At 49.0% G+C, this 15,774-nt stretch overlaps 5 protein-coding genes and 1 non-coding gene across 6 annotated transcripts; 4 read left to right on the top strand and 2 right to left on the bottom strand.

Moving 5' to 3' along the window:
• Positions 1 to 577: 577 nt before the first annotated feature.
• Positions 578 to 2,228, top strand: DEU56DRAFT_759210 (uncharacterized protein; the record flags this gene model as incomplete). Its single annotated transcript, XM_041350293.1, has 9 exons — positions 578 to 625; positions 918 to 1,014; positions 1,250 to 1,282; positions 1,354 to 1,430; positions 1,495 to 1,546; positions 1,597 to 1,692; positions 1,761 to 1,877; positions 1,920 to 1,965; positions 2,039 to 2,228. 9 exons carry the CDS (start codon positions 578 to 580, stop codon positions 2,226 to 2,228), a joined length of 756 nt encoding a protein of 251 aa, XP_041204582.1.
• Positions 2,229 to 2,666: 438 nt separating this feature from the next.
• Positions 2,667 to 2,777, top strand: DEU56DRAFT_t94. Its single transcript has one exon. It is a non-coding gene; the product is annotated as a tRNA-Leu (tRNA).
• Positions 2,778 to 3,574: 797 nt separating this feature from the next.
• On the top strand, positions 3,575 to 5,632 carry DEU56DRAFT_567452 (uncharacterized protein). Its single transcript, XM_041346849.1, has 5 exons — positions 3,575 to 3,742; positions 3,802 to 3,925; positions 3,974 to 4,386; positions 4,441 to 4,690; positions 4,746 to 5,632. The coding sequence occupies exons 2-5, from the start codon at positions 3,818 to 3,820 to the stop codon at positions 5,571 to 5,573; spliced, it is 1,599 nt and encodes a 532-aa protein (XP_041204581.1). The 5' UTR covers positions 3,575 to 3,742; positions 3,802 to 3,817; the 3' UTR covers positions 5,574 to 5,632.
• An 878-nt stretch (positions 5,633 to 6,510) lies between these two features.
• DEU56DRAFT_824641 (uncharacterized protein) lies at positions 6,511 to 7,386 on the bottom strand. Its single transcript, XM_041354255.1, has 2 exons — positions 6,818 to 7,386; positions 6,511 to 6,761 (listed from the first exon to the last, which is right to left on the bottom strand). The coding sequence occupies exons 1-2, from the start codon at positions 7,021 to 7,023 to the stop codon at positions 6,695 to 6,697; spliced, it is 273 nt and encodes a 90-aa protein (XP_041204580.1). The 5' UTR covers positions 7,024 to 7,386; the 3' UTR covers positions 6,511 to 6,694.
• A 1,736-nt stretch (positions 7,387 to 9,122) lies between these two features.
• Positions 9,123 to 9,931, bottom strand: DEU56DRAFT_567358 (uncharacterized protein). The gene is made up of 3 exons (XM_041346848.1): positions 9,802 to 9,931; positions 9,358 to 9,750; positions 9,123 to 9,304 (listed from the first exon to the last, which is right to left on the bottom strand). The coding sequence occupies exons 1-3, from the start codon at positions 9,854 to 9,856 to the stop codon at positions 9,294 to 9,296; spliced, it is 459 nt and encodes a 152-aa protein (XP_041204579.1). The 5' UTR covers positions 9,857 to 9,931; the 3' UTR covers positions 9,123 to 9,293.
• Positions 9,932 to 10,231: 300 nt separating this feature from the next.
• On the top strand, positions 10,232 to 11,913 carry DEU56DRAFT_759207 (uncharacterized protein; the record flags this gene model as incomplete). The annotated part of the gene is made up of 2 exons (XM_041350292.1): positions 10,232 to 11,083; positions 11,449 to 11,913. The coding sequence occupies 2 exons, from the start codon at positions 10,232 to 10,234 to the stop codon at positions 11,911 to 11,913; spliced, it is 1,317 nt and encodes a 438-aa protein (XP_041204578.1).
• Positions 11,914 to 15,774: the final 3,861 nt, after the last annotated feature.

The following is a 15,774-nucleotide window of genomic DNA, read 5'->3' as shown; positions in this document are numbered from 1 at the left end:
CTCGTGTTATGCTAACATCTCAGCAGTGCTGTGAAGATGAAGCATCTAGGCTGCTGCATTACTCCTGACATTGCTCAATGCGTGTACGAGCTGCTGTTTTCGACAGCATTGTATGATGAGATACGTTATTGGTATTTCCTATGCCTGCTTGCTATTCATTTGATTTTTCGTACGTCTCTCCCATCGTGCTGCTCAGTTGTTATTCACTACATCCCGTTAAACTGTAGTGACCAATGCATGTCCTCCTTGATGTACCCAGGGTCGAACGTTATCCCGCTGATTGATTCTCGATCTGTTCATCAGAAAAGAGAACGTGGATGATGATCGTTGTGGTGATGCCCATGGAAAAATGCCCTTTCTGTGTGGTGTGTTGCTACTCATTTGTGGCTTGGCATGTTCTGATGCAACCGGAGCTGCAGCTGTCGCGACCGCACCGATAAGACCATGCTCGACGCCACAGTTTGCATTACGACAGGATCACCAGCTCTCGGTGTCAACGTTCACGGGATGTTGCATTACCTGAACTGCATATCTTATAAACGACCCGTAACGAAGTGATTTATCGCCATCAGCCAGTATGAGTGCCTTGCAAGAGTCTCAAGCTGGCGTGCTCTTGTGGTCAAACGTGAGTACAACCTCTGTCGTCGAGTCAATCCTGGATCACCAACGTCTCGTCCCAGTACTATTATGGTGCGGCTGGTGCCCATTAAATCAGTTGCTTACATTGATCTATGTTACTTCTCCTGACAGTTGCATTAACTTCACTTTGGGTGAGCGATACAAGTTGTCGTGACCTTACAGTAATTCATTGTTTCATTTTAACATTCAGGTATACGATTACATACTATGCATGACTGACTCGGCAAGTGGAAATTTGCTTGAACCCCCTATAGTACTCTGAACTGTAATTGGTGCAGGTCGCATTTATTGTCAAGTCTCGGTACGGGCTCGGTACAGTGCTTTATCTCGCCTGCAGTTACTTGCCATCTGTCTTTCTGTTACTGAATATGCTTGGTGAGTATCGGATTTGCGCCTTCATATTGTCCTCAGGGTGCAATGCGTTCATAATGTTCTTCAAGTGACTTTCCTTCCTAGTGGATCATCCACTGTATGGTCAGATATTCCAGACGTGTGAATTTAACTCATACCCCGATGACAGCTTTGTCGCTTCTTATATATAACAAATATATGTGGGTCTAATGATGGTTTACTCTGACGCATACTGACTCTGCGTCTAACACCTCATTAGGTGTAGGGATGCTGTCGATATTTTCCACCGAGTGTGGGTTTACCAATCGAACTGGCTATTGCCGATCTTGTGTTCTAACATCCGAATGAATTCCTGGTGGTCAGGTATCTTCCTACTCAGATCACTTGCAGTATGGCAGCAGGAGAGAAGGTTCGCGGTGGTCAAGATCATCAACATCATTGTGAGACCAATACCCGGCGGCTGCAGCCAACTTTAAAGCACGATGTTTTACTCATCCTTCGTAGGCCTATCTAGTGCCAATTATCGTCTGCTTTCAGCAATTTAACTCGTCAGCGGGTGTGTGGAGTCTGCCTACTCAGCTCTTAACCTCTAATTTTTTCATAAAGGAGAATGTTCGATCCCTGGGGGTATCAGATATGTGGATACGAAGGCAAAGTCTTTCGTGATTGTGGTGTACTGCTTGCTAGGTGTTGCCGAGTTAGGTCGGTATTAGGAGCTACTCAAATATGAACTTGAACTAACCGTATGCCTCGCATGTGTACACTTTCAGAAATCTTGGTGTGTGTGCTGTATCGCGCGGTCGAGAGTCATGGTGGCTGGAGGATCGAAAACCGACTTATGCGTGGTCTCGTGCATCACAATCTATTGTACTTTGGCTGCAGCTTTGGTGCGTGCTCGAATCATTCTCGAATATTTACTTGCTAAATAGTGCAGCTTTTTCTCTTGGTGTCGTCCTCGCTACGACCTTCCTTCCGGTAAGTCATCATGGACACTCGACGCCGCCCCATTAACACGAAACGTAGTTTTCGGTGGTGCACATGATTGCAGAGTTTGTGTGTTCTCATTTGGAGGAAGTGGTGGTTACTTATTCGGCAACAGAACTCAGGTCGTTGCTTTATCTCTCTTGGTCACGCGAATGCACAGGGACTTCTGGAGATCGGACCGTGCCGCTTGTAGCATGGACGGAGTGGATATCTCTCTCACAACGTTCATGACAGCAGCGCCAGATCTTATGTGATGGGTGTCTGTCCCTCCAGAGCATCGTGCAGCTAATATCCGGTTGAGAAAAGACTCTCAGAAGACGAAGGTAGCCAACAGCGTTAAATGACATATGTGTTACGAGTCGATCTTGTCACAACATACAGATCTACAGACTTAAATAACTTAAAGGTGTGGTATTAAGTTGAATATGTACTCAGCTAGACTTTGGTGGGCTTTAAAGTGTATCGTGTGCGAGGTTCAGATTGCAAGCTACCACAGGAGGTCACTATTCATTCGCCGTTGAAATAAACTGTGCGCTTATCTTCGATGATCAGACACTACCGAAGAAAAAATCAACGACAACTGCGCTTTGTGGCCTGTTAATGGTAAGAAATCGGCATGTCTCGAGACTCGCGTGCACCTTCGAGTCAAGCGGGGTCTAATATTGTTGACAAGCTCGGGAGCAAGTAAATATGGCAAGATGGCCGAGCGGTCTATGGCGTGTGACTCAAGCGAAAGGCTTGCCTGTTAAGTTCAGGTTTCTCATCCTCGTAAGAGGGCGTGGGTTCAAATCCCACTCTTGTCATAATTTTTGATGAAGGGTAATTGGATTCTGTTGTGGTTTACCTACACCCTTTTTTACTACATACGAGGAGAAGATACGCGTATTTGAACAGGCGAAGAAAGCATGGGGGGACGGCGCGTACACTTGTTGCTGAGTATGTTTTATGTCTGATCCCCGACTGAGCCGACTCCCACGGAGTGTGGAGGGGTTTTTGCGAGCAGCATGTAAGTACTAGTATGTATCCCTTTTTGTGGTTCCTGCAGATTTATTTTGTTGATAGATGAGTCAGGCCACGTAGCCTGCACTCAAACGGTTACAGCTCAATTATTTACTGTTTGCGATCTGCAGCCATCAGATCCAGCGCACAAAACATTAGACCAACTTGTGAAGTATGTCACTCCTTGTAATTACTGAAGCGCCGAATGCTTAGCGCTTGCAGTCAACAATGTAACACACAGTGAACTGCCGTTGTTTAATATAACGTGGGACCCTTCTGAGTCTCCAACTCCTTATCTCACTTCGCTTCAAACTGATTCTAATCGTCATCAACTATGAGCGAAGGCAATCCACCAAAGAGGAAACTCGACGCTGCCACAGCGGCCGGGGATTCAATCACAGAAACCTGCGCCGGCGAACCAATAGCTAGTGAAAGTTCAGTATGGGTACGTGGCTAATGAGGATCATTTTATACTTGAAACACTGACTCTATCCTTCGTCTAGGGTCGACGTCCTGACAAAATGCGTCGGCTTGCGGGGAAGCTTAAGAACGAACTGGCTAACACATTTTCTGTGAGTTAAAGATGATAATTACCGAGTGTCCTGGAACACGGTTGAGACAAGTTGTACAAAAGCGCTCGAAGGATTCCCGCACCGCCAACCCTATTCTGCCGATCATCAGCCATGTCGCTATCTACTCAATTTCTTAACTGCACATCCTTCACCTCGTCATTGCTTCTGTCGAAAATTGCAACCCATTAACTTGAAAGGTTCGTTGCATCTGTTCTAAAATTCTTGCAAATGGGTCTCACCTCCGAGTCACTGGCAGTACCAAATAATCAACCATGAGCCAATTTCATCAAGTCTCCCTAACACTATTAGACCTCCCTGTCGAAACCTTGTCAGAGATTCTCGGTCATCTAGACGTGTACGAACTCGTACGGGCTCGTCAAGTAAGCACAAAATTTCATGTATATGAATTATTAACTCAGTCTCTCCAGATATGCAATTACGTTCGAGAAGCTATCGACTCTTCCTCGGAGTTGCTTTATTCAATCGACCTCAAATATTTTAACGCAATTCCGGACACTTTGCCTGCCTCAGACGGCACTGACGTCCCAGCGCTTCGTCAATCGCTTCGAAAAAGTGAATCTGCATGGCAGAATGCTCAATACTCATCAAACATCCTGGACCCTATTCCGTGCCCATTTGTGTACCGATGGTCGTCCGGCGTTCTGGGATTCCCAAGAGAACAACTCCAGCAAATAACGTTTCTCCAGCCCCAACCGTCAGACGGCCACTCCAGTGCCCCAACCTTGTGTCAGTGGAGCTGCCAAGTCGACAGCGAAGTCTCCCATTTCAATTTCTCGCCTGCGCAGGATCTTTTGATTCTACTTACCAGTGCACCCCGAGGGTGAGTGGTTCTTTCAAGTTGCCTCTCAGACACGCTATATTAACGGACATCAAGGGCAAATCACGCGTTTGATGTCAGTTTCAGATCTCTCTCAGAGAATAACGTCCATCCGGAAGCTGCATCTGCTGTCATCAAAGCACTCGACAACGAGGTTGATTTCGAATTCTCCGATCCCTACGCTCGAAAATCATCGATCTTCGGGGACTTTTATGGTGTTTTATTCACAAATGTCGACAGAGCGCATGATGGAGAGGCGGCCGACATTTTGCAAATCTGGAACTGGAAGACAAAGGACGCCTTTCAGGTCAGTGAATCTCCTGACGTCGTTATTGTGACTTATGAATTACTTGGACTTGTAGTGCATCGAAGCTCTTGATCCAGCTTGCGAAACAATGGACTTCAGCTTCCTGACGAACGATAAACTTCTCGTCGCCAACGCTAGGGAACTATCGTTGTATTCCCTCGTCCATTCATCCAATTCCCTCCAGCTCACCGCAAAATTCTCCCTCCCTCCCTTGCGGTACTCCTCTGAATACAAATATTTCAATTTCAACCCCATTCCTTTCCCTGCCCAGACACACAACCAAATCATCACTTTCAGCATGAACATTTTAGGGGGGCCTGTCTACGGCATGCCTTTTTTCACATTCTTCATTGAGCGCAATACTCTCTTGGAACTCGAGTTAAACTATACGAGTCGATATGGAAAAGCAACTGAAGACTCCCCTAGCCTTCCTTGGTCCAGCTGGGGTCCAAATCACACCCGGTCCTTCGAGGATCACTTCCCCGATCCTTGCAAACACTCCATCTCTGGCTTCCGGTCTGTATCTTTGGTCGGAGACCGGGATTCGGAACGTGAGTCGCGATCACTATGCATTCGCGACTTCAACCCTCATCGAGTGGCGGACTTCAAGGCTGGGTACGGATCTAGGCTCAATCAACGACTTATCGAAGGCGAGACAACAACAAACTCGGATCTGTTCTTGGAGCCTCTTGGATCTGGTCTCCCATATCTCGAGACGATCACCAAGGAGAAGTTCGTTGCAACGGATATGAACATGGAGGCAAACAGGGTTACATTGATGACGTTCGAAATGAGGCGCACTATTACGAAGCCGCAAGCAGGTCAGGAGGGCTCCGTAGAGTTTACAGCTCTACAGGGCTTTGAAGTACTTGATTTCCAGTAGTTATTTACCTCGAACTTCATGTCACTTAAGCATCTTAATCCATATTGCGTTTACTGATTCACAAACACACTGAAATTACTTGAATCTGCTATCTACAGTGCTATGGGTCAAATATCAGGATTTGCGAGCTATCGCGACCCGTTGTGCTTTGGAGACTGTCTGTCAAGACCCTTGTTGAATACACGGCAGTCGGACACCAGGGACGGCTCATAGACTGCATCCGTTTATGCAAGTGCTGTCTCAATTGTGCACCCCTAGACTTGGCTGCACGGAGACATCTCTCCAACCTCCCAACCCTTCTCACATGCAAGATTGATGGATGGACTCGGAAGATAGCCCCATCCTCCTTGGACTTCAACAATAATATCAATTCGGACCTTTTCTCAACCTCAAAACTCTTCTATAAATACGGTTGCACACATCACGGAATACGTGCACACTCAGAATTCCCCTCGCTTAAAAAGTTCAAGATGAATGTTTGTGATTTGTCTTGGGCAGAGGCTGAAGAGCTCGTTCGTGCGCTATCCCCAGCATGCCAGACCCTTGAACACATTGATATGCGCTACTCCTATCCAAAAGCCCAGTATCCCCCTCGCAGCTCTTCGACATATTTCTGTTGTTTCACGCAGCTCCGAACTCTGCGTCTCGCTTTCCCTCATTGCTGCGTCCACCTGGACACCAAATTTAGGTCATGCTGCACGCACGTTTCCGCTGTCAAGGCAGTTCGGCACGATAGATGCTAACACAGTTACACCAAGCGCTGAGGCCACTAGATCACTGGCAGAGGGAGAGCCAGTATATAAAGAAGTGAGAGATGCCATGGTCAGTCACATCAGCAAAAGTGGCACACAAAAGTGCGAGTGTCAGAGCGGTATGTGATGCCAACCCTCACCGCACGCTGTGCTTGGCTTTTATCATTGAGTCAGACTACTCATGAAGCACACCAAGAAAATGTAGAATCCAGCGCGTTTCATTGTGCAAACAATATAAAGACGCGCACAGAAGAGCCGGGCCATTCTATACGAGTCCAATTGAGCTGACCCTATACAGGGAAGGATGGTAGAGAGCTAGAGTATCGTGAAGAACCCAGTACCAGTGCGCGAGACCATGACAGGTCGGATTCAGATACAAGATGAGACATCCGGATGCAGTGGACGATAAAACGAGTGATGAAGAGCGTGACTTTGACTTGGAAAAAGAGTCAGAATGAGCAAAGAGCTGCAAAAAGCAACATTGAACGATACCTGACTAGCATTTTTGCCATGCCGCTACAAGTTTCTTGAGTAGTGGCGGATTTTATCTGGCATAAGACCCGGGGGCTGGTGTCGCTCATATCCAGCAGTGTATTATTCTGATGTCCGCAAGTCTGCAGACCAGCGACCCTCAGTGAGAAAAGGGCGGACACCACAAAGCGGTGAAATGGAGATATATACGACAATTGAACAGACATACATGAATGCAAAACAAACTACTCACCGAAGGGTCCATCTCGGTGATGGGAATAGGTATACTTGTGGGTGTGCGGATGTGCGGATGTGCGGAAAGAAGGAAGGAAGGAACTAACTGCAACAGTCACGTTTCAAGCAAGCACTAGACAAGGGCCGGCAGGAGCTGAGACGAGTTGAATACAAGATATTAGGATGACATTGGAGGGGAAGAAAAAGGACAAAAGAGTGCTTGCCGCTCACCTGGACATATGCAAATCATCCGTGCCGCACAGCGCCCAATCTTCGTTTCTTCACTTCCACTCTGCTGCTGGCCGATCCTCCCCGTCGCTGACACTCACCTCCATATACAAGCATTCATGTAATCGTTGTTCAGTACTCTGTCACTGACTGCCAATGACTATTTTATTCTCGTCACATGCCATTTTCTCACGTACTTCCCTGCCTCTAAACTCTAAGTATGGTCATCGAACGACAAAGCATCATCCAAGCCGTTTCATAACCAATCATACGAGTACAAAAATCAACATCCCTACGTACCCAAACACCAGCTGCAGTGCAAGCAACTTGTATCTAATTCCGCACACACCCACACACCCAACCTCAGCCCCCTCTTACTACGCGAAGCAATGGTAATCCAGTTCCGATAACAAACAGGCCTACCCCCAAGCTCCAGCACCAACAATCCACACACACGTCAAGAGAGTACAACCTCCCAGCACCCAATCGCAGGAACCTAGCACTAGTGGCCTCTACCCGCGTAGAACGAACCCAACTCCATAGCGACAGCTAGCAAACATGTGCTTATCTAGCTCGTGCTGCTCAGCCAATACCCGTCGTCATCAGCCAGACAATAGGCATCTTCGTTTGTGCCTTCCTCATCAGATTGTCATCGCTCGTGAGTCGTGGCTGGGAATACGGATGCGCCAGGCGGAGGGGGGAACGACATACATACCTGCTGGTTCAGTTGTCGCGCGCGCCACCTGGCATGATGCACCGACGTTATAGCAGACGCAGAAGATTTGGTGAGTCACGGTATTGGCAATTTCAGCTGGGGGTATCAGTTTGATGTTGCCAACAGCTATGTTTGCTCGTCACGCACCTTTTTTATACTCTGCTCTCGTGTTCGTCTGAGTAGCCTCAACCATCCCTCCGCGTCCAGCGTATGAAGGTGGTCCTTATAAATGCCTCCCTTCCAAGGATTTCGGCGAGAGATATTTCGAATGTCAGTATGGCACTAGCGCAATGAATCGACGTACTCACTGTCAATAGTTCTGTGATTCCCTGTGTCAGCATGACTCAAGCCCGCTCAAGGCTCAACAATTTTATCCATGTCTTAAACTGCATGCTGGACTCCGGACACTGAGGGATGGGCGTCATTATCGTCGGACGTAGCAAGCTCACATGTGGGATTCAGACGTTGGACTGATCAAGTAGGCAAGTGTTTCCTTATGCTACTCTTTAGACGCTTGTACGTTTATGAGACATGCACGAAAATGCCACAGCAATAACACACAGCGCTGCAATTTTCTCCGTGGACCTGATGCAGACATCATGTAAGTCTTTTGTTATTCGATGACGTCGTCTCAGTCCCTCGAAAAGATGCATCCAGATTCCAGAGTATGGTGTGTGATCGATAAGCTGTTTAGCGAAAACTAGAATGACAAGATTCTAACCGTGGGCCTTGAAACGCAGAGCACAAATACTCAACACACGAGAGATTAGTACATCCACCCATGACTTCATAAGCCAGAGCCATGATAACCTGCATGCTGTCCCTGCAAAGAACGACAGCTGGACATTTTCAAGGTGCGTCCGCTGCTTGAAGTCCATGGCCATTATCCACCAAGTTGTAGTCTTTCAGAGATCCTATCCGGTCACTAGCTAGAGTCGCTGACGTTGTCTGGGATGTTCCACGCGCTTATAGAGTGTAACTCTGAAATGACAATAAACGTATTTCTTGTAAAATTGATGCAAGTTGAAAAACGCTGTGGAGCAGAATGGAACGTACGACCTTATGCGCTTGTGTTGGGACTCCGGATACTGGGGAGGTACACCAATCCTAGTAGATATTGCCGCCGTCCCAGCCGAGGGCGATCGACACGCCGTATACGCCGCACCAGAAAAAATGACATTGCTGATAATACAACCATTTCATACAGTTCCACCGCCTCAAACTACCTCGACAAATCATTCAAGAAATCCTCATTCACCGCCAAGACACCTCAGCTCTACCACTCCTAATTGGAACATCATCGACGTTGGGTTGCAACCATCAAGGTTTTGCTGAAGAAAAAGAGATCAGCAACATCGCCATAATCGCAAGAGTTCAAACATACGCAGGCGGTACTGTAAAGTGATTTCAAGGATTCTCTGTAACAACTTCGCCATCGCCTGAGAGCACACAGATTGTTTCACTTCCGCCTGAGAGCGTTCAAAAGCCTTCCTCTGGAAGCGTTTAAACGGTAACTTCGCCATCCAAGTAGACGAGCTTCCTTGATATGTATGCATGGCAGTGCTCATAGCCTCTTGATATGCAAGGACGGCAGCGCTCACAGCTTCTTCATAGGCGTGAACGGCAGTGTTCACAGCATCCCGGACGGCAGTTGCATGCGGAGAGGCCATGTACTGCTCGAGAGCGACATGAACAGAGGAAACAGATTTTTGCCGGTCCTGAAGACGACGCCGCTTGTCAAAAATGTAGAAGGAGTGTTCGAAAATAATGACAGCAGCTAAATGATCAATAATAAGCAAGTTCATTTAAACGTGGCTTCAAAATTCACCAGAACTGAGCTGAACATGTGTCTCCATTGGTGATGAGCCAGAGGCCTGGCACATTTACAACATCAGAAATGCATGTACAGTTTGCAAGCAATTGGACATACCGCAGAGGGTATCATAGACTGTATCTCTGCCAATTAATCACTAGAGAACTGGTAAAATAATTGTTACTCTATTATGTAACGAGGAACGAGCGAAAAAATAGAGTTAGGTCTTTGCGCGAGCGTCGGGAGCAGTACGAACCCTTTCGCCTTCGTACTGCGACGACGCATCCATCTCGTCTCAGTCGTTATCAACGACGTCGGTCTTTCCTCGTTTTCTTTTCCTTTTCATTCGCAGTCCCCGCGGGCCTCGTCCTTTCACACTTACTTCGATTTCGATTTCGAATTCAGTAATCCTTCTCTGATCAATCCCCGAATTCTCCCGAACACTATGGAACGCATCGCATCAGACCCAGCGTTGGAGGCACAACCGAATTTTGAATCCGCTGCGTATCGAGGATGGTTGACCGCTTTGACGAATGGGGGTTTAGGCAGGGAAGAAGCCCTTGCCCAGATGGTGGAAGACTGGGGACTTGAACACCAGAAGCGCATCAACTTATGGCGGCAGCAGGTAGAAGAAGAAGCCCGTGAGCTACGGGAGCAGGCAGAACACGAGAAGGCCGAGAAGGATGCTGAGGAACAGGAGGAGCGTCGCGAAGCCGAAAAGAAAAAACCGAAGATCAACGACTTCGACGCCGAGATCACGGTGGCAGACATCATTATCCCTAGACCGTCCCAGTATGCCATTCAGAAGGTGAAGAGCATGGAGTATGTTGAACTGTGGTATTTCAGCCCCGACGGTTGTCGCGAGGCTGCCATGACATCCAGATCCACCTCAGATTCGGACGATGCCTTCGGCTTTGCGAGAGTCGATGGCATGGTAGCCCTCAAGACAATTGCGTCCTTCAAGGCTTCCCAGAAAGCGGTGCAGGACCACGACCTGTCATGGCGTCAATTTGACTTGGCGAAGACTAGCTTTCTTATTCATATAGAGAAGAATGGATGGCCTGAAAAGCACCAGCAAGCACTGGCCCTATTCTTCACGCTCATCACTAACCACGAACATCGAATGCGTCCACGGGGAGAGAAGACCCTCCTTCGTTATGCAGGTTTTGTACGGCGCGAGTGGCATGATCGGCTCTCTCAGAACCAAGGCTTTAACATCGGCATATTCAATAGTGCTCTGTACAGCTCCATATCGGACGACGTCTGGGAGGCGGAGCGAGACGAAGGTCTGAAACTGGTACGTTCCACGACTCGTTCGGTGTAACACTCAGAAACTAACAGATGTTCTGTTTATTCATAACTATTGCTTATCTTGACGCTCTGAATCCTGCTGTCATCTGGCTTCCTTTGGCTTTCACTGCTCCCCACCTTGGGACTGGCTTACAATCGTGCTCGCTCGCTATCACTTGCTTACGCAAAAACCATGCTGCCGCTATATAAAACATGTTGCAATCCTGCTACCCACTGCTCACTCTGATGATTGTGCTTTCCTTTATACACACACCACGCTTACACCAACCGTCTGGCTCGTGCTTCCTTGTCGCCACCACCTATTCAAATCGAACTTGCCCTTCTCCCGTATCTCTGTTTACTCCCACACAGCTCCAAAGCGCGCTTCCAACTTCTGCTCTCCCCGTCCGTCATCGGGGGCGAGAGGCTAGCGAGAATCGGGGCAAACGGGTGGAGCCAACTTCTTCTCCAGGGAGCAATCGATATCACCCATATCGCGCTGTCGAGCAGGCCACCAAGAAACCACACAAAGGCCAACAGTCTTTTCAACCGGGCGCAGGCCAATCCGGGCCATCAGCCTGCGCCCTCTGCCTCGGCCGATTTCGTCATCCCATCCACAAATGTGCCTCCGAGTTCCTTTGGGACAAACGAACCAAAACCCGCTGTCGGCGTGGTGCAGAGGGCCACTTGGTCAACCCCGAGGGCCTCGAGCTCTGTTACGACTGGCAAAGACCAAAGGGCTGCTCCAGCACCGCTCGTTCCCATGTTCACAAGTGTTCAGGATGCGGAGCGAAGGATCACGGAGCTCAAGAGTGTCCTCAAAGCGAGAGCATCTAAGGCACTTACTCCCTATCAACCCGAAGCCTGGTTTGATCTTCTCAAGTCTTCGCATCTTATACATAAATATGCACATATTCCCAATGGTCTACGTATCGGTTTCATGGGCAGTGTTCCCACCATCTCTCGCACCTATGCCCCATCTAATAGTCCATCCTTACGCACACATCGTGAAGCCTTTACGGCTGTTTTGGATCGTGAATACTCTACCGGTCATTACATTGGCCCCCTATCTAAATCAGAAACGGAGACACTCATTGGTCCTTTTCAGACAGCTCCTCTATCCATGGTTCCCAAGCCAGGAAAACCAGGAAAATTCAGGATCGTGCAAAATCTATCATTCCCTTTGCGTCCATCGGCTACAATATCATCTATTAATTCTTCTATTGATTCTAATCTCTATCCATGCACGTGGGGTACCGCTTCAACAATCTGCCTTCTCATCTGGTCTCTTCCCCCGGGCTCGCAAGCAGCCGTCCGTGACGTGGCGGAAGCATACCGCACAATCCCTCTTCACCCATCTCAGTGGCCAGGTCTGGTCGTTAGAACAGGAGACGAAGAGTTTGCCATTGATTCGAGCTTTTGTTTTGGCTTTTCGGCTTCTGCAGGGACTTATGGCGAGGTTGCCGACGCAGGGGCCGATATTTTTAGATCCCAGGGTATCGGACCCATGTCTAAGTGGGTGGATGACCACTTGTTCATCCGCATCCTCCGTGAGCACCTCAAGAGCTATAACGACCTTCGTAGGGCCTGTTCCATCATTATCGCTAGAAACGGCGGCTTACTCGTGGAAGGGGGACGAAAATGGTACCGTGGATCAGTCATGCCAGACGACAGTGTCGAGGAGTTCGACGAGGACATGTCATTCCCTGTCCTCGATTTATCAACCAACTCCCCACGTTCACCAGAGGACGCACTCTACTCCTATTGCTTCGACGATATCAACCGACTATCCAAAATACTGGGAATACCCTGGGAATTGGCCAAAGACATCTTCTTCTCTTCGTCTGCCCCATTCATCGGTTTTCTATGGGACATTGCTGCACGGACAATCTCAATCCCGCAGAGTAAGAAAGAAAAATATTTGGCAGCAATTCGGACGTGGGAAGCCCGAGCTTCGCACACCCTGCAGGAAGTCCAAGAACTTTATGGGAAGCTTTTGCACGTCTCGCTGGTCCTCCCTGCAGGACGTGCTTACCTCACCTCTTTGGAAACCATGTTATCCGTCTTTCACGACCGTCCGTTCATGCCTCGTACCCCTCCCAAACACACAGGTGATGATCTCCGCTGGTGGAAAGCCAGCCTCCAGCAACCCATCATCTCTCGCCCCATTCCAGGGCCCATCGAAGTCATTGACCCCTCGGCTTACTCAGACGCTAGTTCAGGTACTGGGGTCGCGATTTGGATCAACAGGAAGTGGAGAGCATGGCACCTCCTCCCGGGCTGGAAAGACGAGGACCGAGACATCGGCTGGGCAGAGGCCATTGGGATGGAATTCCTCATTATCACTCTCCTCGATCAATGCCCAGAGGGCAGTTGCATCAAAATATTCGGGGACAATCGGGGTGTCGTCGAAGGCTGGTGGAAAGGGCGAAGCCGGAACAAGGCAACCAACACCGTCTTCAAACGGATACATGAGCTCGTCGCACCTTCACAGTGTACTTTCCTCACCCGCTATGTACCCAGCGCACACAATCCAGCAGACAGCCCGTCTAGAGGGATCTATCCTCCTCAGAGCTTGCTGCTCCCCCCGATCCACATACCCCAAGCCCTTCAAAGCTTCATCGCAGACTTCGACAGTCCCAAAGTCCATCTTAGATGTCATCCACATCGCAAGAGCGCCGAAACGCAGTCACTCCTCGATTTTGGACCCCGCTCGCGAGACTCGCGCAGTGGTCTCAATGACGAACTCCGTCGTCAAGGAGAAGAGATCTTCAAAGCGTCAGAAGCGTAAGTCAACTGACGCTACAATCGAAAAGCTTCTCATGCTAAAAGAATCCAGTTATAGCAGCTTACCCTAGTAACCTCACCCCCCATTCTACGCCCACCACTGCGCCGTGAAGGACAGACTCCACCTGTGGCTCCCAACTGAGAATCAATCCGCACCGTTAATCCTTCCCAGCGTGGATGTCCAACGTATCCAGGAAGTCATGATTCATGCCTGGGCAAGCAGCACGAGGGAAGCTTATGGGAGTTGCATCCTTGCCTTCCATGTTTTTTGCGATTCCAAGTCCATTGAGGACACTCTGCGCGCACCGGCATCGTCTGAACTCATTTCAGCATTCATATCAAACTTAGCAGGCACGTACTCAGGAAGAACCATATCTAGCTATATCCACGGCATTCGCGCTTGGCATATCCTACATGGGAAATTGTGGTCATTGGATGACGACAAGATAGACGCCATGTTGAAGGCCACTAAAAACCTAACTCCATTGTCATCGAAACGGAAGAAGCGGCTTCCCTATACAGTAGCCTTCATCACGAGCATCCTGCAAAAACTTGACCCCAGTGACCCCTTAGATGCGGCAGTGGCCAGTTGCCTCACGACGGCCTTTTATGCCATTGCAAGAAGTGGGGAATTCACAGTGAAGAACCTGTCAGCTTTCGATGCGTCAATTCACGTCAAACGTTCCGACATTCGCAAAGAGGCAGACCATAACGGCCTCGTCACCACCATATTTCGCTTACCCCGGACCAAAGCGTCTCAAACCGGCGAAGATGTGTTCTGGGCAAAACAGAACGGTCCAACGGACCCAGAGGCGGCACTAATCAATCATTTTCATATAAATGACCCCCCCCCTCAATATTGCCTTATTTTCATATAGATTTGGTGGCACTCACCGTCCTTTGACGAAGACAAAATTCATCGCCCGCCTGGCTCAGGTGGCCAAGAGCGCTGGGTTAAATCCGCTGCAGGGTCATGCCATCAGAATCGGGGCAACACTAGAATATCTCCTTCGGAACGTACCATTCGACGTGGTCAAGACCATGGGCCGATGGGCCAGTGATGCCTTTCAACTTTACCTTAGGGATCATGCTCAGATCCTCGCACCATACTTGCAAGCGACGCCCGCTATACAAGACGAATTCCTGCGATACACGATGCCCCGCGTCCGGTAATAAGCCCTTCTCGTGAGTACTCACCCTCCTCCTAGTGTTATGGGTATCTTCGGTTCGCTCGATGCGTCGTCGGACTCCTACAGTTATTTGGGAATCGCAGCTCACCTTCTTCTTGCAGGACACGCAGCTCGGGACCGGGAGGCGCTGCGCGCCTTCGCCCAAACTGCTCGGTACTTCAACTTGCTATAGTCGTAGACGCCACCACGTTTCTGTAGTAGGAACCAATATCATTTCATGTTTTCGGATGTCAAACTGCGACATAGTGACTCGCAAAGATGATGGAAAGTTGAAAATCCTCTCCTTCTGCTGAGGACCAATACACTCGAATCGCTTCTTGGACCCGTACCAGGTGGCACCCCCAACTAGGACCCCGGAACACCACCAACCAACACCGCGCTCAACAGCGCAAGAGACGCCCAACGGCGCCTTTGCGCACCAAGAAACCTCAAGCAATCAACAACAACACCACCAATCAACAAGAAAACCATCAAATCATCAAGAAACCCCGCATCAAACCATCAAGAACCACCGGCACAAGAACAACGGACCCCGAAAACTCTCAACATGCCGACCAACGACTCATCAAGCCCATCAATCATGACTCAAACAGGAAGAACCAATCGCAAAACTACCGCCAGCAAACCCCTCCTATCACCCAGCAAGACAATAGAAGACCACGCCACGGGCCTAGGCGCGAAGACCGACATCACCAATCTAAACGCCGCCAGAAAAATGCTC

This window comes from Suillus clintonianus (assembly GCF_016758775.1).
Source record: "Suillus clintonianus strain FC179 chromosome Unknown DEU56scaffold_86, whole genome shotgun sequence".
Classification (NCBI taxonomy): Eukaryota; Fungi; Basidiomycota; class Agaricomycetes; order Boletales; family Suillaceae; genus Suillus; species Suillus clintonianus.
Note: the sequence above shows the minus strand (reverse complement) of the source record. Positions and strands in the feature narration are given on the sequence as shown.